The sequence below is a fragment of the Vulpes vulpes genome, chromosome 7, assembly GCF_048418805.1.
Source record: "Vulpes vulpes isolate BD-2025 chromosome 7, VulVul3, whole genome shotgun sequence".
Classification (NCBI taxonomy): domain Eukaryota; kingdom Metazoa; phylum Chordata; class Mammalia; order Carnivora; family Canidae; genus Vulpes; species Vulpes vulpes.
The window spans coordinates 58,054,547-58,081,493 of record NC_132786.1 but is presented as its reverse complement, the minus strand read 5'-3'; the positions used below and the strand labels follow the sequence as shown (position 1 = coordinate 58,081,493).

General features: G+C 36.9%; 2 protein-coding genes across 4 annotated transcripts in view; both read right to left on the bottom strand.

Annotated features, from left to right (window-relative positions):
- The window catches only part of GPM6A (glycoprotein M6A), a 332,016-nt gene that overhangs the window by 84,929 nt on the left and 220,140 nt on the right, over window positions 1–26,947 (bottom strand). The window lies entirely within an intron of this gene.
- LOC112932851 (large ribosomal subunit protein eL39) lies at window positions 18,525–18,987 on the bottom strand. The gene has a single exon (XM_026015818.2). The coding sequence runs from the start codon at window positions 18,923–18,925 to the stop codon at window positions 18,770–18,772; it is 156 nt and encodes a 51-aa protein (XP_025871603.1). The 5' UTR covers window positions 18,926–18,987; the 3' UTR covers window positions 18,525–18,769.

Genomic DNA, 26,947 nt, shown 5'->3' with positions numbered 1-26,947 from the left:
TTAAAAACGAACAAACTTATGTGACTTAAATGTACATTTAAATTAAATGTTAACAATAGTACAAAGGAAGTGAAGTAAATAAAATTAAAGTAATGTAAGTTACAGTACAAAGTCTGAAAATCTGCATAAGTTTTATTTAAGGTAGACTCAAATAACTTAAGAATGCATGTTGTGGTCTCTAGGGAACTATTAAAATAATTTTTAAAGGAATTAATATTAACAAATTAATAAAGACATTTTAAAAAACATAATTAATATAAAATTAGATAAAAGAAGAAAAGAATGAGAAGTAAAGCCAAATATAGGTAAAAAGTAAAATGGTAAATTTGGACCTAAACATAGTATTAATTAAAATAAATGTAAATAGATTAAATACTTCAATTAAAAGACCAAGGTCAGAAAAGAAAATGATACGCCACTTACAATTTTAAAAATCTTTTAAATATAAGGACACAGAAAGATGAAAAATAAAATGACAGAAAAAAGGTATAACATGAAAATACTAAACAAAAAAATCTGTATGAAAATTCTGATATCAAAGTAAATATTAAGCCAATAGTTATTGCTAGCGATAAAGAGGGACACTTCACCCAATAAAGATCCGATTCAAGAGGAAAGCAAAATAATTCTAATTTCTAGGCACCAAATTAAACAGCATCAAACATGTTATGTAGTAACTAACAGAATTCAAAGAAGAAATAAGCAAATACAGAATCATAGTTGAAGCAGACTTATGTTAGTAACTAAATGAACGAACAGGCAAAAAGTCAAGGGGAATATATGAGATAAACAAAATAAAATAATTGGGGATCCCTGGGTGGCTCAGCGGTTTAGTGCCTGCCTTTGGCCCAGGGCATGATGCTGGAGTCCTGGGATCAAGTCCCACATCGGGCTCCCAGCATGGAGCCTGCCTCTCCCTCTGCCTGTGTCTCTGCCTCTCTGTCTCTCTCTATCATGAATAAATAAATAAAATCTTTTAAAAAATTAGCAGATTGACCAAGTTCACACATATTTAATAACAAGTTATAGAAATATATTCTTATCAAATGCACACAGAGTATTTACCAAAATAAAAAATAAACCATAAAGTAAGCAGTAAAGTAAGTTACATCAAATGTCAAAAAAATGGAAATATACCATGTTCTCTCACCAGTGTGGGATTAAATTACAAATTCTTTTGTTAAAACCAGAGGGGAACATCCAAATATGTTATATTTTAGCAATATGTTTCCAAATTACCCGTGCGTCAAAAAAGATATAAAAAAGAAAATTAGAATATATTTTTAAATAATCAGTCATGAAAGAGGACATATCTCAAAACCTCCAGTATGCACTAAATCTTGTTACAGAGAATTTATGGTCATAAATATGTAAGGTTTGAAATTAAGATAAAACCCGAAAGCCCATGAGCAAGCATTCATCTTGAGAAGCTTAAAACCCAACAAGAATTGTAAAAGTAAACCCCAAGAAATTAGAAGGAAGTAAATAATAAAAATAAAAAGCACAATCAACATAATAGAATAATTAAAATATAAAACTTTTAAAAGTCTAATACTATTTTTAAAACTGCTTGATATTAAATGAGATCAATAGCTCCTGGCTCATCCTATGTGCTGGGAAGATGCTGGTTTCTCTCCCATTCACTTTTCTCTAAAAGATAAAATTAAAGCCTTGAAGAGAAACTGTCCATAAACACAAAACATTTCAGGTGAAATATTCTTTCTTCTTGAAACTGAATATATACCCTGCTTCTGGGTCTAATGATCTCATAGTTTTTCATTTGAGCATGGGGGTGGGAGAGTGATGAGCAGGAGCTGAAGTAATTGTGTATTCTTATTGCAGAGAACACTAAATTGTTCAGCACAATGAGGAGAAAAAGGAAAATGAGCAATTTTGTCAGGACTTCAGTTATTCTTTTCATATTCCTTTTCTCTGAAAGTAAAGCCCAAAGAGCTTTTCCTTTCAGTTTGATCTATTGCCTGAGCCATAAAGATGAAAATAGGAAAGAAAGAAATCACCCATGAGAATATTTTGATGAAAAATCAGAAAAGACATGAAAGGCCAGGTTCTTTACAATATACAGGAAGTGTCTGTGTGCTAAGTCTGTTATCCTGGCATATAGTGAGTGTTTACCTTTGAAACAGCATGGCTTGAGAGGATGGGCAATGGGTTCATTTTAGAGACCAAAGGCAGCTAGGGAGTTCCACTGAAAGATTAAGCAGGTGAAGAGTGTTCTTTTGGGTCTATGCCTCCATATGTGAATCAGCTGCAGCTGCCATTGCACTGAGCGTGCTTAATTTGCAAATTAGCAAATGAAAAAGAGCAAAAACATGTGCTTTGTTTGATTCAGTTCAACAAACATTTGTTGCCCACTATGTGCCAAGCACCGGGCTAGGTGCTAGAAGTGCCATGATGAGTAAGAGCAAGCCCCTGCCTCAAGAAGTCTAGTGCCCTTGGCAAGGAAACTGCAGTTTCCCCTCTAAAATGATATGAATGTGTAGTTCACGAAATCCTCTTAAAGAGGGGATGTCTGCATTATTATTATTCCTATCATACACAGGCGTTGCTTAAGCAAAGAAAGCTGAGATTGGCAGAGAGTACAGAATGACTAAGTGGACAAAGTATTCCAGAAGCATCATGGTATGTGGAGAGAAATGCGATCACCTCCCATATTACCAGGGTTGACCGTTGCAAAGGGAGCAAAGATGTGATCTGAGGGTAGAGATGGGACTCAAAGGTGGGGCTGCAGGAGGCTTCTTCGTGCTAACTGGTTTGAGTTTTATTTATTCTGAAAGTGACAGTGGCAGATTTATAGTTTAGAGAGATCACACTATAGCGTGGATGATGGATTTATTCTCTGCAAAGAAATCAAATGTCAATTTCAATAGCCCCAATGGGAGATAAGGGTTCTTGCTAGAGCAGTAGAAATGGCAGCAGGAATAAAGAAGAGGGAATGGACTCATCATCTGCTGAGCTAGAATTGTACACTTTGAGCAGTTCCAGAGACACAGGCTAAAATTTCCATACAATCAATATAAACCTCAGCTTTCCCCCAAAAAGTACTCACTCAGACTCAGACAAGTACAAGATACATATTGGTTAGAGAGAGAAAATCAGTATTTGATGGAGGAACCACTATGAAAATCAAGGAAGAGGATCGAAACAGGTCAATATGGAAACACTTTGGGCAGCAACACTTGATTAGCGGTTTTATCAATTCCTAGGTGACTAAATATTACAAATTTTTGTGTTAATTTCATAGGCACACCTTCTTAAACTGCCTGCATATTATCCTGTATATAAATCATACGATACTAAAATGCAATCCTTCTCAATCATCCCTTTGTGTGGTCTCTTAAAAGACCAAATTTAAAGATCAAATACGGTGTTTTATATTCTGGAGCAAGTTTCTGAACATGAAATCCATCATAACTAGAATAAAGTCTGATATTCAAAATGGGCAGATCAGAAATGCGATACCTTTTAGAGAATGAATTCTTTATATTCACATTTTTTCCCAAGGAGTTTGGGGTTTTTATTCCTAAACCTATACCAGTGATATTCATTCTAAAAAGGTAGTTTCCTAGATTAGCTACATGATGATTAAATTTATCCTTTGAAAATCCTAAAAGTAGACATTAGAAGAACTGAATCTTCACAAACCACTATAAAGCTATATCTATAGATTATCAATATATCAACATATATCTAGATTATATGTCAACATATTAATACATCAATATACAAAGCGAAACAAAAAATGGGAAGTCAATGTTACTGCTTTGTCTGATGCCAAGCCTGTCACTCTGGATGATCTCTTATCCTAAAGACACTGCAATTCTCAAATGTATTAAAAAAAAAAAAAAGAACCCTATAACACAGTGCCTTTCTCATTCCTGTTATAATAAGTATGAGACTTTACACAATATTAGATCACTCAATGAGAGAATATGAATTAATTACAAAGGGAAATCAATATTTTAAGCTAATAGTTTTAAAACACATAGCAATATGTTCTTCAGTGGGTGTATAGTCTGTCATTTATATAATAAAGTATATCCAGATAAAAGTTTCCTTTTTCTACTCAAAGAATGAGCACAGAGCAGAATATTGATTCCATAATAGCACATTTGTGTATGCTACTTCTTATGATAAACATGTAGGTAAAAAGGAGTGGATATTGCCTGATTACATTTTTTATATATATTTAAGTAAAACGTCAAGATCATCCGGATATGAATTCACCTTTTAAGACAATCTTATGCGAACTATCTGATGACAATCTCCCCACAACTAACACATCAGCATGTGCTATCAGAGAATGAAAGAGTTGCTCTAACACCCGTCTAATGAAAGAGTTGCTCCTGGTCTCCCTGCGTTCTCTAGGACGGGCCATTGCACACCTGGCCAAGGAGGGAGAGTTCTCAGACCTTGGCCATTTCAGTCTGTCTAGAGGCCAGATTCCGCAACTACACTCCTATTAAAAAACTCTCTCCTGACTTTTATCCAAAGATTTGCCTATTTTTAAATCAAACCATGGTCCTTAAAGTTCATGTGGGTTATGGCTTCTAGAAGTCCTGACTTTTACGCGTACAGATTGAAAAAACAGATCTCTTGAGAAATGCTAGCAACAAAATCAACACGATAACATGCAGGAGGGCATAAAAGCATACGTATAATATTTTAAGAGTTTGTGTTTCTCTATTTCAGCTTCTTAACTAAAGCTCTTCAAACGGTTCTGGATGAAATCTAGAATGGAACATCACTGTGATTAAAATCTTCAGGGAAATTCATCTATGATCCACAAATGAAGTAGACATACTGCATCCTCAGGAGGAGCAACAGATTACACTGCAGCAAGCTGGAAATGAGAGGTTTGAGATGATGTGATTGGCAAGGGGAATAAGAAAAGATCTATTTCTATTGTCTTGTAAACAGTTTTGATTCTAATGCTTGAATGCATTAACGGAACTTAAAACCAAGAAAATAAGAAAAAAATGTTTGAAGAGTCGGAAAGATGAATATGAGGGTGTGATAGTATGGAGCATCAGAGGGAACATGGAAGATCTACTGTTATGAAATATAAGGTGATTATCTAAAATCATTATATTTTAGGGAATACGGGATAAGAATCATACGGAAATTGTAGTCAATCAAGAATACAAAGCTAAGTTTTCAAATTTCCCCTTAAAATCTGGAAATGGCCTTTTATTGTCCTAGCATACTGCAGAAAAAAATATCTTGTTTCTTTCCAGTCACCAATCTTCTTATAATCTAACCGTATGATCTAACAACATTATACTGAGTATAAACATGTTTACCTTCAGCAAATTTCTCAACCTCTGCAGAGTTTAGCGATATTGTTCACAGTAAAAACATTTGTATTAATTAGGGGGATTTTTTTTACAAGATTTTATTTATTTATTCATGAGAGGTAGAGAGGCAGAGACAGAGGCAGTGGGAGAAGCAGGCTCCCTGTAGGGAGCCCGACACGAGACTCGATCCCAGGACCCCAGGATCACGCCCTGAGCCGAAGGCAGATGCCTTCTGGGCCTCCACTGTTCCACCCAGGTGCCCCAATAAGGGGGATCTTTACAGAAAAAATAGAACTGACATAATTTTACTTGTGGTTATACCATGGACAATAAACACAGGGTGACCCGTGGTCACAAAAGGCAATATGTTTACTTTTTATACTTCAGGGAAAATGAATTTCTATTTTATAACTTGGAGAAAGAAGAAAATTTAGAAACACTGGAGAAAGGAGGGAGAATCAGAGACTAAGTTCTTAGACTTTGTGAATGTCAGAAATAAAAGGCATGAACAAATGTTAGCCCTGGAAATGATGGGGAGAGATATTTATAAAGAGATGCAGGAGTCAATTTGATGTTTGCTCCTTTTCCCTGGCATATCTTACTCTGGGATCAGTCTTCTTAATGGTTCCATGGAGTACTCAGTTGCTAAACCCTACAGAGTCTCCTTAGGGTTTTTTCCTTCCCCTTCTTTTCGATGCTCCCACATGCCACATTCCATGCTCTATCTGGAAACACTTCCGAATCTGTCCCTGCTTCTCCATCCCATTACGATTTATGTAGATCATTTCTTGCATTTTTTCCTCACTTCTTATGTAGCTTGCAATCTTCTAACCAGTAGGATGATGACTTAAAATGCAAATATTATCAAATATCAAAATGTCCTTTGTGAAATTATTTAGTGTTCTTTCCCCTTGACCTTCCTGTTATCCCAAGGGTAGAAGCTAAACTGTTTAGTGGACAGAATGCTGACCAGTTCCCCGAAGTGGATGAGCTTGCTTAGGATCCTATGCCTTCAGCCCCTCTCCTTGGCACTCCCCCATGCTTGTATGCTTGACGTCCACTTATCTTTCAAAATGAATCTCTGTCTGATGCAGAATATAGTGATTCTTCTTTTATGCTTTAATAAAGTCTGTTCCCACAAGGAAGGATTAGCTCAAAGAAACATCCTGGCAGTAAAGATGTTTTCCAAGAGTTTGAAGGCTGGGGCTCCAGATGGCTCAGTTGGTTAAGGGTCTGCCTTCAGCTCAGGTCATGATCTCAGGGTCCTGGGATCGAGCCCCACGTTGGGCTCCTGCTCAGCAAGGAATCTGTGTCTCCCTCTCCCTCCATCCCTTCCCCACTAGCATGTGTGCTCTCTCTCTCTCTTTCTCTCTCTCAAATAAATAAATAAAATCTTTTAGAAAGGAAATTTGAAGGTTGGTTTCAAGTTCTCAATTGCTAGGAATATTTACTTTTCACACATCATAATTAAGGAAAACAGGCCTTAATTCTACCTCCCTCTATCTGCTTATATATCTCTCACATGAATATAAAGCCTAAAGGACAAAGATCTCGTCCTGTTCTATAAACTGTACTCTGCAGTTGTCATACTTGGTTGGTTATAATATTTCTTGGTTATAATATTTGGTTTATATTATTTGGTTGGTTGTAATATTTCTGTGTTGGACATAATATTTTTCTTCGAAGGGATTTGGGCCCTAATCTGGACAGTGAGACAAGGAAACAGCTTACCACATGAGGCTATTAAGGCTCCACCTGTATACAGTGAAAACTACACGTCAGACCAGGGGTTGGAAAGGCAAACATCATGCTTGGCCATGTGCTAACAACTATAGATAGAATGCTCTCCAGTTTGGGGAAGTTATCTTCTAATCAATTCCAAGAGTACTTCCATGGACTGAAATGTTGTGTCTGGATTTCCCATCTGGGACATAAAGTTAAAACCAATGGACATGACCTCATTTCCAGACTTATCATCCACAGCCTCATGCTAGTGATGAGGACATGAAACAATCCTAGGGATTTTCATCATTAATATTTGATATTCCATGCTTAGAATCCTTCAGTTATTCTTAACCATAAAAAGGATTAATTTTCACATGAAATATATATGTACAGATGCTAAAAATAATATCTGGCAATGTTTTCCCTTTATTAGGAGAAAGTTGTTCTAAGTGATTAGAAAGGAATTATGAACAAAATAACAGTCAGGTTATTAAAAATCATATCTGAACAGAGACAATATATTTTTACCTCAGGTTTCAAATGGAAAATATCAAAGTGAATTGGACTAGAGATAATTATGTTTCATAGATAAAAATAGGGATGTCATTTTATTTTATTTTAAAATAGGAATATCGTTTTAAAGGGAAATCTGACTAGTGGGTAGTTTTACCTGAACTAATAAACCCTGAGACAATTTCTTCTATCTTCATAAATTATCTTCTTCAAATTTTCCTATTCCCTTCACTAAATAAGAAATATTAATCTTAGGAATTTAAATCTTAATTCTTCATTATCTTACAGCAAACCCTTTGCCCCCTCAATGTCTAACAGCCTCTTAAATACTCTTCCAAACTCTGGTTTCTCTACTTTCCTGTGCACTGTGTATATCTGTCTGAAAATTCTATTTCTATTTTTAGTGTATGATTCACCTCTAACACACATTACTTTGCAAGGATCTATGTTGTGTCCAACAATTTGGTTATGTTGTGCCTTCTGCATAAAGCATCATCACCACCTTTTAGGTACCCCATCATCCACTGGGCCTTTAGCTGTGCAGTCATACCCCAACACATGTCAGAAGAGCCTAAGAGAGAAGTGTGTTTTCTTCTTGGCATTTCACTCACACCAATTACCTCACCTAGAAGGCTCTAGAGCCAATCTCCCTATGAAAACTATTAGCAACTCACAATTTCTCTATATCTCTTAATAAGCAAATATACCAACTGCTTCTTTTAGTCCTGATGTCTTTCCCACCTACTGCTAATTCCAGGTAGATTACTATGTGCAGGGGTGCCTGCGTGGCTCAGTGGCCGAAATCTGCCTTCAGCTCAGGTTCTGGGATGGAGTCTCACATCAGGCTCCCTGCATGGAGCCTGCTTCTCGCTCTGCCTGTGTCTCCTGCCTGTGTCTCTGCCTCTCACTGTGTGTCTCTCATGAATAAATAAATAAAATCTTAAAAAAAAAGAATACTGTGTGCACTGCAGCTGAATAATACTACATACTGTTTAAATGCATAAATGTGTGCCTGATCAAAATGGGCTGAATAAAAATCTCCTTGATATGCTCACATTAGTTGGTTAAAATGACAATAGAAACAAAAAATTACAAGGTCCTTTGGTTTAGCAGATAGATATTAAGGTATTAAAAAGTATAGGTTAGTCCCATGAAAAGTGCCTCCATAGGAAGTGCAACCCCTTCAAATCACAAAAGTAGTATCTAAGCAGAAGAGGTTTTTTAAAAATGTAAGGTTAACAAATAGCCAAAACTTCTAACTTTCTATATACCAGGGGATTAATCTTAAATTTGTATTTCTATTTCATAATTTAAATACATTTTTTTCAATTGCAAAGCAATACCCTAGGTAGAAATAAAGATAAACTGCAATGCTTGATGTGCACTCAATTATAGCGCTCAGACACTTAAAAAAAAAGATTTTATCTATTTATTCATGAGAGGTACAGAAAGAGAAGCAGAGACACAGGCAGAGGGAGAAGCAGGCTCCATGCAGGGAGCCCGATGTGGGACTCGATCCCCTGACTTCAGGATCATGCCCTGAGCCGAAGGCAGAGGCTCAATTGCTGAGCCACCCAGGAGCCCCTAGAGCTCAGATTCTTAAATCACTATATTTTTAAATGCACTTTATTCATTTGAGAGAGAGAGGAGAGAGAGAGAGAGAGAGAGAGAGAATAAGTGGGGGGGGGCATGGGAGAGGCAGAGGGAGACAGAGAAGCAGACTCCCCACTGAGCAGGGAGTCCATCATAGGGATCAATCCCAGGATACTGAGATCATGACCTGAGCCAAAGGCAAATGCTTAACCATCTGAGCCACCCAGGTACCCCATAAATGCATTTTTCCCCCAAGTTGTTGGTTATTTACCTCAGAGCACAGTAACAGCATTCAAATTGAAAAAGAGAGTATACAAAAAGCTAGTATTAAAAAGATGTTCACATTTGTTTTATCTACCTATAGAATTCATAATCCATTGTCAAAGACAGGGCAAGAACAGAGTTATAAATTATTTATTTAATTAAAATAAAGAGGGACACCTGGTGGCTCAGCAGTTGAATGTCTGCCTTTGACTCAGGGCGTGATCCTGGAGTCTGGGGATCGAGTCCCACATCGGGCTCCCTGTATGGAGCCTGCTTCTCTCTGCTGGTGTCTCTGCCTTTCTCTCTCTGTGTGTCTCTCATGAATAAATAAATAAAGTCTTAAAAAACAAATAAAATAAAATAAAATAAAATAAAATAAAGAAAATATGCAATTAATATTCGGCCTTTACATATTCAATTACTTATCTCAGATCAGTGTCCAATAATTTTACTCCAGCAATGAAGTGAAATATTCACTGATTCTGCATTCCTGTTGCTCAAAACCAAGTAAGTAAAGGTATTTCTTTGTATATCACACACACACACACACACACACACACACACACACACACAGATACACACATATTTTTTCTTTCAGGCACTTTTAATTGTGTCTCGAGAAATAGACATATATGAAAGACATCTTAAAAAGAAAGTTCAGTGTAAAAGAACATTACAATATTGTAAGAGCAAAATAAAACATCTGACATTTTTAAAATTCAAAGTTCTCTCTTATACTATAGCAACATAAAGACTCAGAATAATAGAATTTGTTGTAGTTATAGGAAGAAAGAGAACGATAATACTGCAGAAAACGATGTGTCATTCTGGTTGGCAATATGCTAAATGCACTGAAAATATTTTAAATGAAAAAAGTAAACATGGCATTCTTAGCTAAAATAAATTCTTATTTTCTTCCCTATAATTACACGAATGCCACATAGTTCAAATTTTGGGTTTCAGTTGCAGTCAGGAAGATTAGACATAAACTTTATGTTATAGCTTTCAAGAATTGAAAGAGAATGTTGAGTTCTAAAACAAAGCTTTGGTACTATATAACCAATAGTTACATTTTCAGTTGGCAAGGTTCAGGTACCTGAAAAGGTTTATTTACTTTTGAACATTTAAATATGAAATAATCAAAATGATGTTTCTTAAGTTCAATGTAGTAGTAAAGCAACTATGAATTGCTTCTATTCAAAGTGTGTTTATACGTGTTTTCCAATCAAATATTAGTGGTACTTACGTCTCTGCAAACCTAATAACAGTTTCGTGAAAATACCATTAACACACAACCTATTGTATTTTGGATAATTATGCAGTGCTCCTGAATGAGTCACAGAATACTAATCTTCTACCTAGGTCAAATGAATGAATTTCTCTTTCCATTCATTAGCATTTTCCCTGATGAGTCCTATGTATCAGTCACTACTGTGAGCTCAGAAGATCTGGAAAAAATTAGTCATAATCCTTAACATAAATGGGTTTTCAGATTCTCAGAAAACTAAAGATAGGAAGGTGTCATTTTTAAAATTTAACAGGTTTTATTTAAATTCCTGTTAGTTAACATACAGTAGTTAGTTTCAGCCATATAAGAAACTGATTCGACATTCCCATACAACACCCAGTGCTCATCACACCAAGTGCTCTTTTTAATCCGCATCACCTCTTTAACCCATCCCTCTGTCCCCTCTCACTGGTAACCATCACTTTATTCTCTGTAGGTAAGAGTCTATTTCTTGGTTTGCCTCCTTCTCTCTTTTTTTCCCCTTTGCTCATTTGTTTTGTTTCATAAGCTTAACTATCCATTGACTGATAAATCGATATAGAAGATGTGGTATATATACACAATAGAATATTAGTCATAAAAAAGAAATGAAAGCTTGCCATTTGCAATGACATGGATGGAGCTAGAGAGCATTATGCTGGGGCACCTGGGTGGCTCAGTCAGTTAAGCATCTGCCTTCAGCTCAGGTCATGATCCTGGGGTCTTGGGATCGAGGCCCACATTGGGTTCTCTGCTTAGTCAAGAGTCTGCTTGTCCCTTTCCCTCTGCGGCTCCCTCCATTCCACTTGTGCGCTCTCTCAAATAAATAAATAAATAAAATCTTTTTTTTTTTTTAAAAAAAAGAGTATTATGCTAAGCAAAATAATCAGAGAAAGAGAAATATCATATGGTTTTGCTCATATGTGGAATTTAAGAAAAAAACAAACAAACAAGGTGTCAGTTATAAGGTGAATTAAGGAAAGTTTTCCTGGAAGAGGCAACCTTTGCACTGAACCTTAAAGATGAGTCAGTGTTCTGTAGATGAGAGAGAGTTATGAGGAGCAAGGCTTCTGGATTGAATCTGTTACCACAGGAGCTGAGGTCTGGTGCATGGGTGACTGGGGTCTACTATGTTCTGGAAGGTATGGGAGTTACAGATGGGAGTGAAGAGAGTGTTGAGAGTTAAAGAAAGAACAAAGTATAGGGTTTATGTTGCAAGTTAATGAGGAGCCATTGAAGGATGGTCTGCAGGAACACTGAAGGGTGGATTCGTGATGGAGATGGAAAGAGAGTCAACATTTAGGAGATTAATGACACTGTCCAGGGAAGAGATGACAAGATTTCAGTTATGGCTACAGCAACAGGGATGGGAAACATATGGTAATCTCTGAAAGTTATTAATAAGGTAAACTCCATAAAGCATTGAACTGGTTCTTTGTTATATATGAAGAAAAGCATCTCAAAGAAATAATAGTATTTTGCTTTTGAGAACAGGATACAGTGAAAACATTCACTGAATTTGACAGGATAGCAGGTAGAGCCAACAGAAGGGAAAAAATAAATTTGAATTGTCAAATTTGATATCAAAGCATAGATTTATAATGAGCATAGAATATGTAATCCAGAAAAAAAACCTCAGAGCTAGATTTATGAATTTATGGAACATCTGTACACTGTGGAAGAAATATCCTATATAAAAATGCAATTATTGACTGTCCTGCAATGTTGAAATGAGACTGATAGATCATGATAAGCACCAAAAGAACAAGCAAAAGAAATTGTTCCTATGATAAGATTCTGGCCTCCTAATGCAAATGAAGATTATAAGCATAGAGAACAACTTAGAGGATAAAGAGTACTATTTATCTTATGAAGAAATAACAGCAAAATAATAACAAATACAGGACAATCAATAGGTTTTGGAAAGCATAATGGAGCCTTCTCTGGGATGTTACTAGTTGGCCTCCAAGATGGTTCCCAATGGTGCTTCTGGTATTCATGCCCTTATGGTAGGTTCCCCCACATCATATTAGGTCTCAGCTGCGTTACTAGAAGGGTATGACAGCGTGTCACTTCTGTGGCTAGTTTGCAAAGGACACTGCAGCTTCAAGCACTGAGAGCAGCCATCTGCCAAGCCATGAGGGCGCACAAGCAGTCCTGTAGAAAAAGGCACTCAGGGAGGAACTGAGGCTTCCCGCCAACAGCCAGCATCAACTTGGCAGCACCAGCCTGTGAGTGAATCACCTCAGAAGTGCATCTTCTAGTCCTGTCAGACCTGCAAGTGACCAGAGACCCCACTGACATGAGACTTCAGTCTCATGGAAGAACCTGATTCAGAACCTCCTGGTCAACCCACTCCCGAATTCCTGGCCCACAGGTACTAGGATATGAAGAAAATGTTAATTGTTATTTTATGCACTAAAATTTGTTATTCAGAGATAAACAACTAATATAGGGTGCACGGTGCAGATCGATTACACAAGTGGGGAACACACAATGTCCTCTCGGTGCTTCTAGTAAAGGTAAGTCCAAAAGGAATGTTCGTGATGCCAAATCCCCAACATCAAGGGTATTTCTTAGCATGGAAAGGTGATGGCTAAATGTACACAAGGGAGACTGAGCAAATTAGATCATATGCCTTAACTTTAAAGTCCATGACAAACAGATATAATGAGAAAATTATCTGAGAGAACACAGGCTTGTAGGAAAATAGTGCTACAGAAACAGAGAGAGAGCAGCCGTATATCCAAGAAGGAAGCAAGATAAGACTTGGTTGACTGAACAGAGAACCATTCATAGAACCAAAATAAATACAAAAATCTGCAGATTATACATGTTTGAACAGATTAGCAAGGAATAGAAAAGTAGATTAAAAGCCTAATATTATTATAAAATAAAATATAATTTCAATTATATAATTGCACACACATTATATAATCTTCCAATTTAAACCACAGCAAGACACTGGGAAAATGCACAGTGCAGCCTGTCAATGGAAGAAGTGGTGTTTGGGGTGAGGGGGAGGCTTCAGGGTGAAGGTGGACCCCCACCTTCCAGCCAGGAGAGAGTGGCCTACCCAAGGCAATAGCTCTCTTCTCTCCACATACCTCTGCTTCCTCAACTGTTAGACCAGGAGAATTCTAAGATCTACTGTGTGGTTTAAGTAATATGTACCATTTATTTTAAAAGATCCAGCACAAAAAAAATAAATAAATAAAGATTAAAAAATAAAAAATAAAAGACCCAGCACAGGCCTGAGACATAAAAACAAAGTGCCCAGCAAATAATACTTTCTCTTGCTTACCTCACCTCCTTTTTTAAAAACTGGAAAAACGAAGGAATGACATAAGAAAAGAGAGGCATTTTGCTTTCTCATCAGCAATGTCTTTCTGAAAATGAATAACAACTTTGGAGAAATCTAACGGAGTAGCAAATAACACGATGGAAGTCTTAAATGTGGCTGGAATCAATCAAATCTGCTAGCTTCCTTGGTTTAACCCCACGCACGTGATTGCACATGCAAGGAATTGTTCTAGCTGTCCAGCACTGCAGAAGTGGGAAGGGTTATTTAGGAGAGGCTAAGAGGGCATCATCTGAGCCACCAGGGAGTAAATAGCAAATTAAATCTAAAAATGACCATTTTTATAGATGCTAATAGGGACACTGGAAACACTTCTTCAGATTTACAAAAACAAAAACAGATTTACAAGAACTTCCAATTTTCGATGATGGTTCCTGGGGTTGTAACAGTATGAAAGTACTGGTACATAAATATAAACATGACATAATGAGCCCGTCTGGTTTTCCTTCCCTGGGATGAGTGGGAAATGCAACACCTCCATGCACAACACATGCAGTCTACCTCCAAGGTCCAGGAGGCAGTTGGCTCTCTATAGAGCCCCTTAGAACTGCCACAACCTCAGTCTTATTTCCAAACCCCTGAAGATTTATACAGACCGTCCTTCTCTTACATTTATAAGCAAATCAAAGCCACAAAAATTGCTAGACTCTGCACTCCTGAACAGTAGGGGCCGTGTCTTGTCCGTAACGTCTGGCACACACCAGCAGTTATGCCACAAAGACCATATCAGGCAAACTTAATTAGCTCATATGTTCAGTCACTCAGAAACCATCAAGCACCCATCATGGGCTAGTACAGTCAGGGTGTGTGTGATCTTTTTTTTTTTTTTTAAGATTTTATCTATTTATTCATGAGAGACACACAGAGAGAGAGGCAAAGACACAGGCAGAGGGAGAAGCAGGCTCCATGCAGGGAGCCCGAAGCAGGACTCGATCCCATGACCCTGGGATCATGACCTGAGCCAAAGGCAGATGTTCAGCCACTGAACCACCCAGGTGCCCCAGGGTGTGGATGATTCACGTCAGGGCCCATGAGACTGTGAGTGTCTGAAGAAAACATATGGGTATGTTTGACAGTTGTAGCTGTGTGGATTTTCTGTAAGTGGCTGTCTGCTTTATGACTATGGTTTCCTAGAAAAAAGGAGGTGATTTTTGTGACTTTGATGCATGGAACAAAAAGAGACAGTAGCTAGAGAAATACAAGACAATGATCACACAAAGAAACACGACAATGATGTAGTTTACATGTAGGTAATTCTTCAAGACAACTTAGCCTTAAAGATAAAAGATCTGGGGACACTTGGGAGGCTCAGTGGTTGAGCATCTGCCTTCAGCCCAGGCCGTGACCCCGAGGTCCTGGGATCAAGTCCCACACTGGGCTCCCTGCGAGGAGCCTGCTTCTCCCTCTGCCTGTGTCTCTGCCTCTCTCTCTCCCTCTCTGTGTCTCTCATGAATAAATAAAATCTTTAAAAAAAAAAGTTAAAAAACCAAGATGATAAGACATTGAAGCTTTTTATAAAGTGTGTGAAATGCTCTCTTTCTGTATGTTTTTTCTTCCTTTTGAAAACAGCTGCCTAAATAATTTTTACTGTGAGTTCTGAGGGTTTTTCATTTTTCTTGAAAATTACTTACAAAACTATCATAGCAGTATGAGTATAAACTGTTATCTAGTATTTGAATTGGAAATTTACAGACATATATAATCTATTAATTATTAATAATGGTTGTCCAAAAATGAATCCTGGGTTTTGGGAAGGGCTAAATGGGGTTGTTCATTTTTATCTTATATCATCCCAAAGCTTTTGATTTTTTTTATCAAGATTGTACATCACTTTGTAATAAAAAATTTATTATCACTAAAATATGAGGAATTTTATTTTAATGAAGGGAGATACCAATTTTCAGAAAGAAAGGATTTTATTCTTTCAATTATTACCAGAACAAATATGAGAATGCTGTTTTTCAACCAAATCTAAACCACTTTCTCCTCAAATCGAATGGGCCCATGTGCATATTTTTAAACTTTTGACAGCTCCCAAGGAATTCCCAATGACACTTTTGTGATCCTCAAAATGTAGAGATCTCTGAGAAGGCATCTGAGAAAAGATGCACAAACAAGAAATACAACATGTCTTGGGGGATTATTTTAATCTATCTTTCACATTATAAAACTCTAGGGTATTTTACAAAATTATATTCAAAAGACTCTAAAATGGATGAAATATATTAAATGCTCTAAGATTGAATTCAAAATTCTAGGTACCTGGGAGGCTCAGCTGGTTAAGCGTCTGCCTTCGGCTGAGGTTGTGATGCCAGGGTCCTGGGGGGTGAGCCCCACATCGAGCTACATACTCAGCAGGGAGTCTGCTTCTCCCTCTTCCTCTGCCCCTCCCCATGCTTGTGCTCTCTCTCTCTCTCTCTCTCTCAAATGAATACAGTCTTTTTTTTAAAAAGATTGAATTCAAAATTTAAATACAGATTATAAATAAAAGGAGATTTACAGGAAAAGGATAAATATTCTTCATATGAATCAAAATTTAGGGAATATTTATAAAACGATAGCTCCAGTAGTAGTGAATTATTCAGTCATTAAACAAATGCAGAGAGAGAGGGGGAGGGAGAGAATGATAAATATAGTGATAGCGATATACATCAAGATCTTTCTGTGGGGAATTAAAAATAAAACAGAAAAACAGTACTTATAAAGTGGGGAATGCCCATCTGGGAATGTGAAATGTAAACAGTAGTAGTGGAGGATCAAAAAACAACTATTTCAGAGTGACTAGGGCATAGGAATAAGAACTAACAGCTTTGAAAGCTTATTTTATACCATGCCCTGTATTAAGGCCTTTTTATTTATTGCTATTATTTTTGATCCTCATGAAAACTTCTGAGGAAAGTGGTTTCATTATCTTGAAATTATTGACACAGAATCTCATGTAGGGAAGTAAAGACACATTCTTAAGGTCAACAGCCAACAGCCAAGTCCTTCCTTGAACTTGGAGCTCTGGTAACCTCACGTTAGAGTCCACGACTTTAACTGTGCCCCTGCACACATTATGAGCCCCAATAAACTCATGCTGCATGAATGAGATGATAATTAATGTTGCGATGATTAAACGTTGTACCTCTATTAAAATACAAGATCCTGTTACCAATACTTCAGGTAGACAATGATTCACAAAAACTACATACTTTTATTCAATATTTTTGGGTCTATTTTGCCATAATTAAATAATTAGGAAACACATTTTCAAACTTGGGAATGGCTTGGAAATTTATTATCTAACCATTAATAACATAGTGATTAAAAATATTTTAAAGATGAATACAACTCACCCGAATGGCATGTCTCTCCCTGCAGAAAATTAAAGATAAGAATTATGAAATCTAAATGAACATTTGTCATCTATAAACATGACAAATTACATCAATAATTTCTTACCTGTCGAATAACAAGTTTTCAATGCCTGCAAAGGATCATAGATCGCTCAGGTATAAGTGTCCTTTCTGTGTTCTTAATTGAGTGCACAGATGCCACTTAATATTATGAACAGCCACAAAAGAAGCACAGCCCTGAGCATGTGTAGTTGGCATTAATAATATACATCATACTGTCCATCTACCATCAGTTTGCCATTATTTTTCTTCATGCATTCATCTCACCATTCATTTACTCACTCAAAAATATTTCCACCGCCCCTAACATTCACTATGTTCAGGTATTGATGTCATGGGAGTAGCTCCACTGTGTGTAGTATCAATGTGCCAGTATTTTGTTGATTATTTCTATATCTATTATGCAATATATTTAAACTCTGATTGAAATCAAAAGAAGAGTTAGACGATTATGTAATAAAGAAGTTAGATGCCCAGAACTAAGTATACATTCCCGGGCAGATAAAATGTTATTCATGAAAAAAAAAAAGTTATTCACGCATATTTATAGAAAGCTGCTAGATTACAAAACAAAGAATTGTGGGGAAGGACTTCCAGCTGGAGCAAACAAAGAGAGAAACGTGCAATCCCTGCAACTGGCCAGAAATAAATATGACAGTCTCAAGGTCAAGTGCAGATGATTGCTTTTTTTTTTTTTTCCTTACTACCTCCAGGGTGAGACCTTAATTCAAATACTAAGCCCTCCAGAAATAAAAAAACACACTGGATTACCACTTTAAAGGAGCTGCCCATCTACAGAGACAAAAGTAGATTGATTAGTGATTGCCTAGGACTGGGAGAGAGGAGGGGCAGTGGGGAGGGGCTGCTGATGTGTAGAAGGTTCCTTTCTGGGATAATGAAAAGATTCTAAAATTAGATTGTAGTGATGGTTTCAAACTGCCTGTATAATACTAAAAACAACTGAAATGTGGACTTTAAGTTGGGGAATGTTATGATAGATGAATTGCATCTGAATAAATCCATTAAACAAAGATGCTGCCAGAATTGTTTCATAAATAATCCAAGGCCTTTCAATCATTTTACAATACTTTTGTTTTTTTTTTTTGTTTTTTTGTTTTTGTTTTTTTTCAGCTGAAAGGTCTCACATTTATTACTGAACCAACCTACTGGTATAGAGGCATAGTAACAGAGAAAATCATTCCCTTGATAAGACATGTCTATTGGCCAGGCAGGAAGGATGTTTCCATATTGATAGGATAGGAACATGTGATCTCCATGTGGCTTAAATATGTGTGCCAATTATGTTTGCTATTTCATGATGTGCGATGCTTCCTCACAGACCCAGCTTGGTTCTTCTCCAGTGTCTCCTCTTGGAGTTGTACCTGATTTTATTACCAGTTTTCATCCGAATCCACTGGGGAATAGGACGATTCTGCTTTTGCTTCTTGGCCAGGAATCGCTTGATTCTGAAAGTCTTGTGAGAAGACATGGCGATCACAGTCAACGACACGCAACCAGGATGGCGGCGGAAAGGAGAGAGCCATTTTACAATACTTTTGAAAGGTATTTCAAAGAGGTCTCTACTTCCCCCCCCAAATTTTTTTTTTTTTTTAAAGCAATCTCTCCTTCCGGATGATTGTCAATTTCTTCATTACGGAATCAGCTTCCTTCCTGTGATTGCCACCAAGTATTTTTTCTTTTCAATATATGCTATTTTTAATAATCCTATTATTCTGACTACATTACTAAGATTTTGAGCTTTGAAATACAACATGACTGACTTAATGATCAATGAAAAGTAATTTCACTTTCCACTTAATGGTATGTCAAATTCTTAACATGTGCAATGTGGCCTCATTAAGTTTATCTGGGGAATAAAATGCAATGATGCAAAATAACCCCAGACTATTTGGTTATGAATTCTTTACTTAACAGTGTGCAACTGAACATTCTCCATGTCTCTATGAGAAACTCTAAGTAATAACATTGGTTTCTTATGGAAACAGATCTTCTACTATCAGAAAACAGGCAGCTTTTTTTTTAACGGTCTTCCATATATCCAAAGAAAATAACCTCCTTTGAATTTGTTTTTCTTCTCCAACAGAAAGTTTTCAATTTTAAATACCCTAAACAGCAGTTGATTTTAATACAATATAATCAATGTCCTCATGAAGTTCTACAGTTAGTGTCATCAGACTTACCCTCTAATAAACACTTTGCATGCAGCTTTATGCAATGTGATTTGGGAAATGCTTTTTCAGTCAATAAATATTTAATTTGCTCCCTTTAGTTATTGTGGTAAAATGCACAAATATAAAAATCACCATTTTAAATATCTTAAAGTACACACTTAAATGTATTTAGGACATTCACAACGTTGTGCGACCATCGTCACTATCTAGTACCAGAACATTTTCATCATTCCTAAAGGACACTGTATCCATTAACCAGTTGATCCTCATTTCCCCTTTCTTCCCTCAGCACTTGGCAATGACTCATCTGCTTCCTGTCTCTATGGATTTGCTCAATTCTGGCAATTTCATATAAATGGAATAATATGAATGTGTCCTTTTATGTCTGGCTTCTTTCACTTAGTGTATTTTTTTCAAGATTAATCCATGATGGATTCCTTTTCATTCATCTATGATGATTCAAGATTCATTCATGAGGTAGCATGTGTCTGTACTTCATTGCTCTTTATGGCTGCATATTACTCCACTGTATGGATATACCACTATTTGTCCATTCATCAGTCTTTGGATATTTGGATGTTATTTTGACAGTTCATTTTGCTTGGCTTTTATAGAAAATATAGATGCCACATAATATGCTTCTTTTGCAAATGCAAATTATGAAAACAAAAATATAAGATTTGGGGGAGATTTTTTTCCTCTCTATACAGGTAATAATTTTTTTCCCACTAAAGAGCTCATCTTGGGACACCTGGGTGGCTCAGCGGTTGAGCGTCTGCCTTCAGCTCAGGGCATGATCCTGGAGTTCTGGGATCGAGTCCCATATCGGGCTCCCTGCAGGGAGCCTGCTTCTCCCTCTGCCTGTGTCTCTGTGTCTCTCATGAATAAATAAATAAAATCTTTAAAAAAAATAAAGAGCTCATTTTCCACATACTAAAGATAAAATGCATATCTTCAATGAAGCATGAAACTTGCTGAATTTCAAGACTATGACAAAACACCATGATTGATAGCTAAGAACCTACTTGAAATATCAAATAGGATATTTTGTATGTGTCTAAAATTTTTGTCTGAATTAAATACCTCCATCTTCATTTTAAATTTTCTTTGGCTTTCTCCATTTTGCCATTTCCATAAAATGGCAACTCCATTTATCTGGTGACTCATGCCCAAAGCCTGGCAACCATTTGTTAGCACATTCTCTTGTTACCAGTGTAAACTCCATCTTCACATTCTGTATATTCAATATGCAAAATGGCTTGAACCCTTCCAATTTTTAAAATTTCCATTGCCATGACACTAGGCCTTTCATCTGGATGGTTCCCTCTTGTCTTGACCCTCTCAACTTTGTTCTTCCCCCAGACTGGAGGGCATCTCTTAAGAGTTTAAATAAATTATGCTCCTCCTTTGCCTTAAACCATTTGAAACCATTCTGTTACCCCTAAAATAAAATCCCAGCTCTCAGTACAACCCATCTTTGGATTGCCTGGACCCTGACCTGCTCCACAGTATGTCTGACATCATTATCCTCCTTCCTCTTTATACCCTGTCAACACTGGCCTTTTTTCAGCATCCTCCCTGCACCACACTGTTCTAGAACCTCCTCCAATGCTGTTTTAATTCCTCCACTATCAGCTAAAAACTCTTCACCTGAATAAGTTCTGAATTATCTTTTAGACTTCTACTCGTATGTCATGTTCTCCAAACCAGTTTCTAATCCCACCAATCAAAATTAGGGTGTGCTAATGCTTTTCATTTGAAATACACTCAATTAATTTTGTTCTGAGCACTTAATGGAGTTTATTATTATGTATTTTTTTTTGGCTGTTTATTTGTTTTATCTTCCATCCCCACAGGAGACTATGAACTCATGGGGGCTTTAAAAAAAAAGATTAGTTATTTATTTGACAGAGAGAGAGCACAAGCTGGGGGAACAGCAGAGGAAGAGGGAGAAGCAAACCCCTGACTGAGCAGAGAATCAAGACTGAGGTTTGATCCCAGGACCCCAGGATCATGACCTGAGATGAAGGCAGACTGTTAACCGACTGAGCCACCCAGGCATCGGGGGCTTTTTATAGTAAGAAACAGATAGCCCTCTTTTAAGCAAAACAATCATATACCAATTAAGTAAATATTATACTTTGGTCTCTAAAATAGTTCATTTAAGGGGCACCTGGGTGGTTCAGTATTTGAACATTTGCCTTTGGCTCAGGGCATGATCCTGGGGTCCTGGGATCAAGTCCCACATCGGGCTTCCTACAGGGAGCCTGCTTCTCACCCTGCCTATGTCTCTGTGTCTCTCTGTGTCTCTCATGAATAAATAAATAAAATCTTTAAAAAAAAATAATTCATTTAATTAAGATGTTTCAAAAAATGTTAGGGATAGGGTTTTTGTTAACTTTACCCCTCGAATTTTATAGATGAGGAAAATAAATGGGTTGCCAAGGTAACAAATTCTGAAAAGTACCAGATCAAATTTTGGTAGGAAACCAGCGCTCAGTAAAATAAACCTCTATTTGGAAAAAACAAAAACAAAAACAAAAACAAAACAAAAAAACCCTACACAACCTGAAAGGATGTCTGTCCAAATTACATGAGTGATTTTCAATTAAAGCAATTTCCATTTCCATAGATCAGTTGAGTTTTGTTCACTAGGTTCATTTTGCTTTTTCCCCTTTAACTCTATTGTCTTTGGTTGTCTTTAAAATATCAACTTATAAGTAAAATGTATTAAAATTCATCTAAGATGTCTGTCATTGATGGAGTTCTAACCATGCCTCATGTTTTCCAGTGGTGTGTTAGAGTACCAATGTGTCCATTCACTCTTTAGTCCCGACTTTGCCACTGTTATCATGACTTTTCAGCAGTTAGTGAACCAACTGGTTGGCTTCCACCATTGCCTTCTGGGCACAAAGAGAATATTCAGTAAGAGGTAAAGATGACAACTCTTTTTTTCCCTTTCTTTTTATAATTAAGGAGTCTGACACAGTTTCTTGAAATAAAATCTATCAGAACTGTTTAAACATTCAGCAGGCACGTGAGTTCTCCTGAAGACACATACCATTCTTTTAAAAGAAGCTGGAGAATTTATAGAAGAGATCAAGAGCTACAGATGGAACAGCTTTTTGAAAGCCAAGATTAAAAATCTGCCCCCTTTTTGGCAGAATAGAGCTACATATGTTGTGGTGAGGTGACACTCCTGTGGGGGACAGGAAGCTGACTTCTCTATACATGAAAGCTGCTTGTAACCTGGCCAAGGGAAATGTGTTTGCACTACGTACAGTAAACCTTTGCCAAAACCAGAAACCCCTGACTGGGCTGCTTTGCCATTAAAATCTCCAAAGATCCTTTACAAATTTACTCTCTAATCTTACAACCAGAAAACAAACATATTTAGAAAATATATGTTCTCAGAGGGAATAGTTTTCACATTTTATTTTTTTATTTTTATTTTTTTTTGTAGGGCATTTTTTATGAAATCAACTGTATTTCTATCGGGCACTGTAAAATCAAATATGTGGCTGTTGTAATGCTTCAACTCTTGAACGATAATGCATTTGAGGAGTTATGTCATTTTCTTTCTGTTTTGTTCCTTACATGAGCTAGCTAGAAATTTGGGGTTTGCTGAAATATATTCATTAGACACAGACTTGGCACCCATGAATTCAGACCTGTGATGCTGGTCTAGAGTGGATGATTCACTCTAGAACATTGAAAGGCCTCCAGGTCTCTACCACCCAGGGAAAACATAAGCCCTGATATAGAAGATGCCAAAATGCCACATATTACAGATACAGGAAAGGCAGATAGTCTGCTTGGGAGACTCAAGGGGGAATCATATTTTTCAGGGGTTTAAGGGTTACAACATTTAGTTCAGTGTTTTCCAAAACGGACAGTATTCTCATATTCAAGCCTACAGCTGAGGTAAAAACACAAGTAAATCAGAACTTCCATTAAAAACAATATGCTTCATGTTTATCTAGAAAGTGGAAGAATTTCTGTTCCTAATTATCACCTGATTTTGAATTACTACTTGATTACAACATGATGGTGCTCAGTTTGACAAGTATAATTCTAAGAAAAAGCTTTCACCTGATTAAGACAGGGAGCGATATGAAATGCTCGAAAGTGGTTTAAGAAAAGACCCTATTTTTAGACTGTGAATGTTATGTAAAAGAGTGCAAAGCAGTCTAGAAAGTATCATATCAGTTTTGTGTCACTGATGAGGCAGATTGTGCCTTCCAGACTTCTTCCACTGGAAGAATATATAAACTCTGTAGAAAATGTCTTACTTGCCATATATTGCAAACACAGGATAAAAAGATTGTCTGTTGGCTATTATATTACTTGGGGGTTTAGGAGTTGCTAGAGCAAATAAAGAGAAAAGAAACTAAAAAATTTACTTCTATACAGTGAACTCAAAGAAGATAAAAAAAAAGGTTTAGTGGGGGTAAAGCAAAACCAAAAAGTGGTCCATTGCCTACAAACTCAGTCTGTGATCTAATAAAAGTAACTTGTGCATTTAAAATTCTTTATTGTACAATATACCGTACAGTTATTACAAAAGTTGTCTAAATATCTGGACACCATTTATCATTCGGAACAAAAATATTCACACGTAAATATAAACGTGTAATGCAAAAGAAGAAAATGGAGTACTATTTGAAAGATAGTTTTCAGAAGTATCCATTATATTCCTAAATTATAGACTGTTCACTGAAAGACAGCTTATTTAACTGGCATTGGGTATTGTCTTATTTTCAAATGATCTTGGATTTAAATCTTGACTTCCCAGTGAAAGTATTCAAACGAGTAGCAATGTGAATTTGGATAAACCACATAATCTCTGTAAGCCTCATCTAGAAAATAGAGATGATTTCCCATATCTTATAGAGATAAATGAGCTAATGCACAAAAACATGTCTTAGAGTGTTTCACTGAATTTAACATAAAGGCCAGCCTAGGAGAGAAGAATAATAAGAAAGACAAAGAGAGAGCGATGATCAAAACGACCAGGAAGTAAATTGTGTCAAAGATAAAGATGAGTTCACGGTAACAAGTGAATTTAACTTCTCCCCAGCGCCTCTCTTGCCTTCCAATGGTTCACTCCATGGTAGGTGATCCAGGCAGCCCAGAGTGAGGCCTTGGCCAGGCTGGGATGCCCAGGGCTGTATGCTGACCAACTTTTACACCACTAGATTGTAAGATGAGCCACCACTTACCAAATAAATTCTATATCCCCACATCCTATTTCTTAATTTGTCATTTGACCCAAAGAAAGGCTGGGCCACCATGGACCACCATGCATATAGTAAATGCTAAACTTGCTTACTAACTGTTTTCATTCTGTTACATTTCATTACATTTTTAGTTTTCCTTTCAGTGGAAAATTAATGTCTAGAAAATATTAACTTCACATATTAAGAGTTGAGAAAAATTATATAGTCTCCATAGATTGGCAATCTCATCAGATGGTTAAATTTTATTTCTAAGTGACATTCCACTAGAACGATTTCAAAAAGAATAGCATGGTGAATGTTGTAATTACTCCAGCGCCTCTGGCCTGCCATCTTGGTGTTTAGCATTGCAAAAGAAGTACCAAGATTTTTTTCAGGGCCCCATGGCCACTGGTCTTGCCAACCTATAATCTTCCAGCTCTTTATCTCATCATGCGGCAGCCTGTGGCAGCCCATAGTATTTCCTAAATGCCAGCTAACATATCATTTATGTTATTAAAACATTTTCTAAGAGGTTTTCCCTGCCTCTGATGAATTTCAAACTTCTTAGAATGGCTTATAAATTCCACGCAGGGCGCTTCAGCATCCAGCCTCATCCCTCATCCCCCACGCTTTCCTCTTTGCTTTCCTAATGTTGATTTGCTTTAAGTTCTCTTTCTTCATGTGCTACATTTGTTCTAGGACAGCCTTCCTCTGCAAAATTTTCTTACAAGGGTCCTCTCTCTAAAGACTGGGTTTTGACCTCCTAGCCACGTCTCGATCCTTCCCCGCTACATTCCCTAATCCCTCTGCTGCAGATTTACTACCTTTTTTCATAACAGCTCCTTAGCCATCATATTCACACACCCTCAGGTATCACCCGTGTAGGCTGTTTTCACTCTCTACAGAGCTCTCCCCAGAGTTGATCATAATAACCTAATTTCTCCCACAGCGACTTCATCCACGGCACATCCCTTATTCACCAGTACAGGGAACAGCATCCTGTACCTTCTGAAAGAATGAAGCAAGTGGCAAGGAAAGTTAAAAAAAAAAAAATATATATATATATATATATATATATATATATATATAAATATTTACTGAAGATATCTAGATATCTATCAAAATATATATCTAGCAGTTACCTCTCTCAAATATGGGATGTCTCTTTGTTTGCTGTAGGCTGTGTGTGTGTGTGTGTGTGTGTGGGTGTGTTTTAAGAACAATTTTATCTATTCTAATCTTTATTGTCTTAACTGTGGCTGAAGTCTTCCAACTCCTGCTTCTTTCACTCCTGTCCACTCCCACTCTCACAGCCAACACATGAAATCTCCAACAAATTCAAACTGGATTTTGTCACTCTCATTGCTTAAGATCTAAGTGACTTAAATGCTTTCACTTCCAGCTTTATGAATTGTCCACAAACACTGTGGGTGATATTTATAAGACATCAAACAATGAAAGCATGGAGAAAGCCAATCCAAGTTCAAATAAAAAGAAAAGAGTGCCAGTGATTACACTGCAACTGTACAAACAGATCACTTGTTCATTCCTTAATTCAAAGACATTTATTACTGCTATTATGCACAGTCATGGAGTGAGGAACAGGAGATAAAATTGTACACAGGACACACAAGATCTCTGCCCTTATCCTTCTGAATAAATGGAATAGTTTTACTTTGCCATAATCGAATCAATTCCACTGACTCCAAACCTCAGCAAAAACCCTACATTCCTTCTCCAAACTTTCAAATTAATTTTGGTTATTACCATTAATCTGAATGAATTTTTATTGGCGTGAGAGGTCACCAGATTGATTTCAGATTCTTGCTTCTGTCTTGTTCTCCTGTGCATTGCTAGGAATTGCCTTTTCTTTTATGCTTCTGTTCAGTACACATTTATTGATCTTTCCAGTCAACCACAAGAGGAAGAAAAAGGATAGCTTACTCATGAATATTTCCCACACACTCTCTTGGGCCTATTGACATGAACCCCTTCCTGGGGTCAGCATATCTGTCAATCAAACTTATTATCACTTACTTCAAGCCCTGCTCCTGTAGTCACCCCCAGTAAATGCCAGTTTTTAATTGGAAGGAAGGGGAT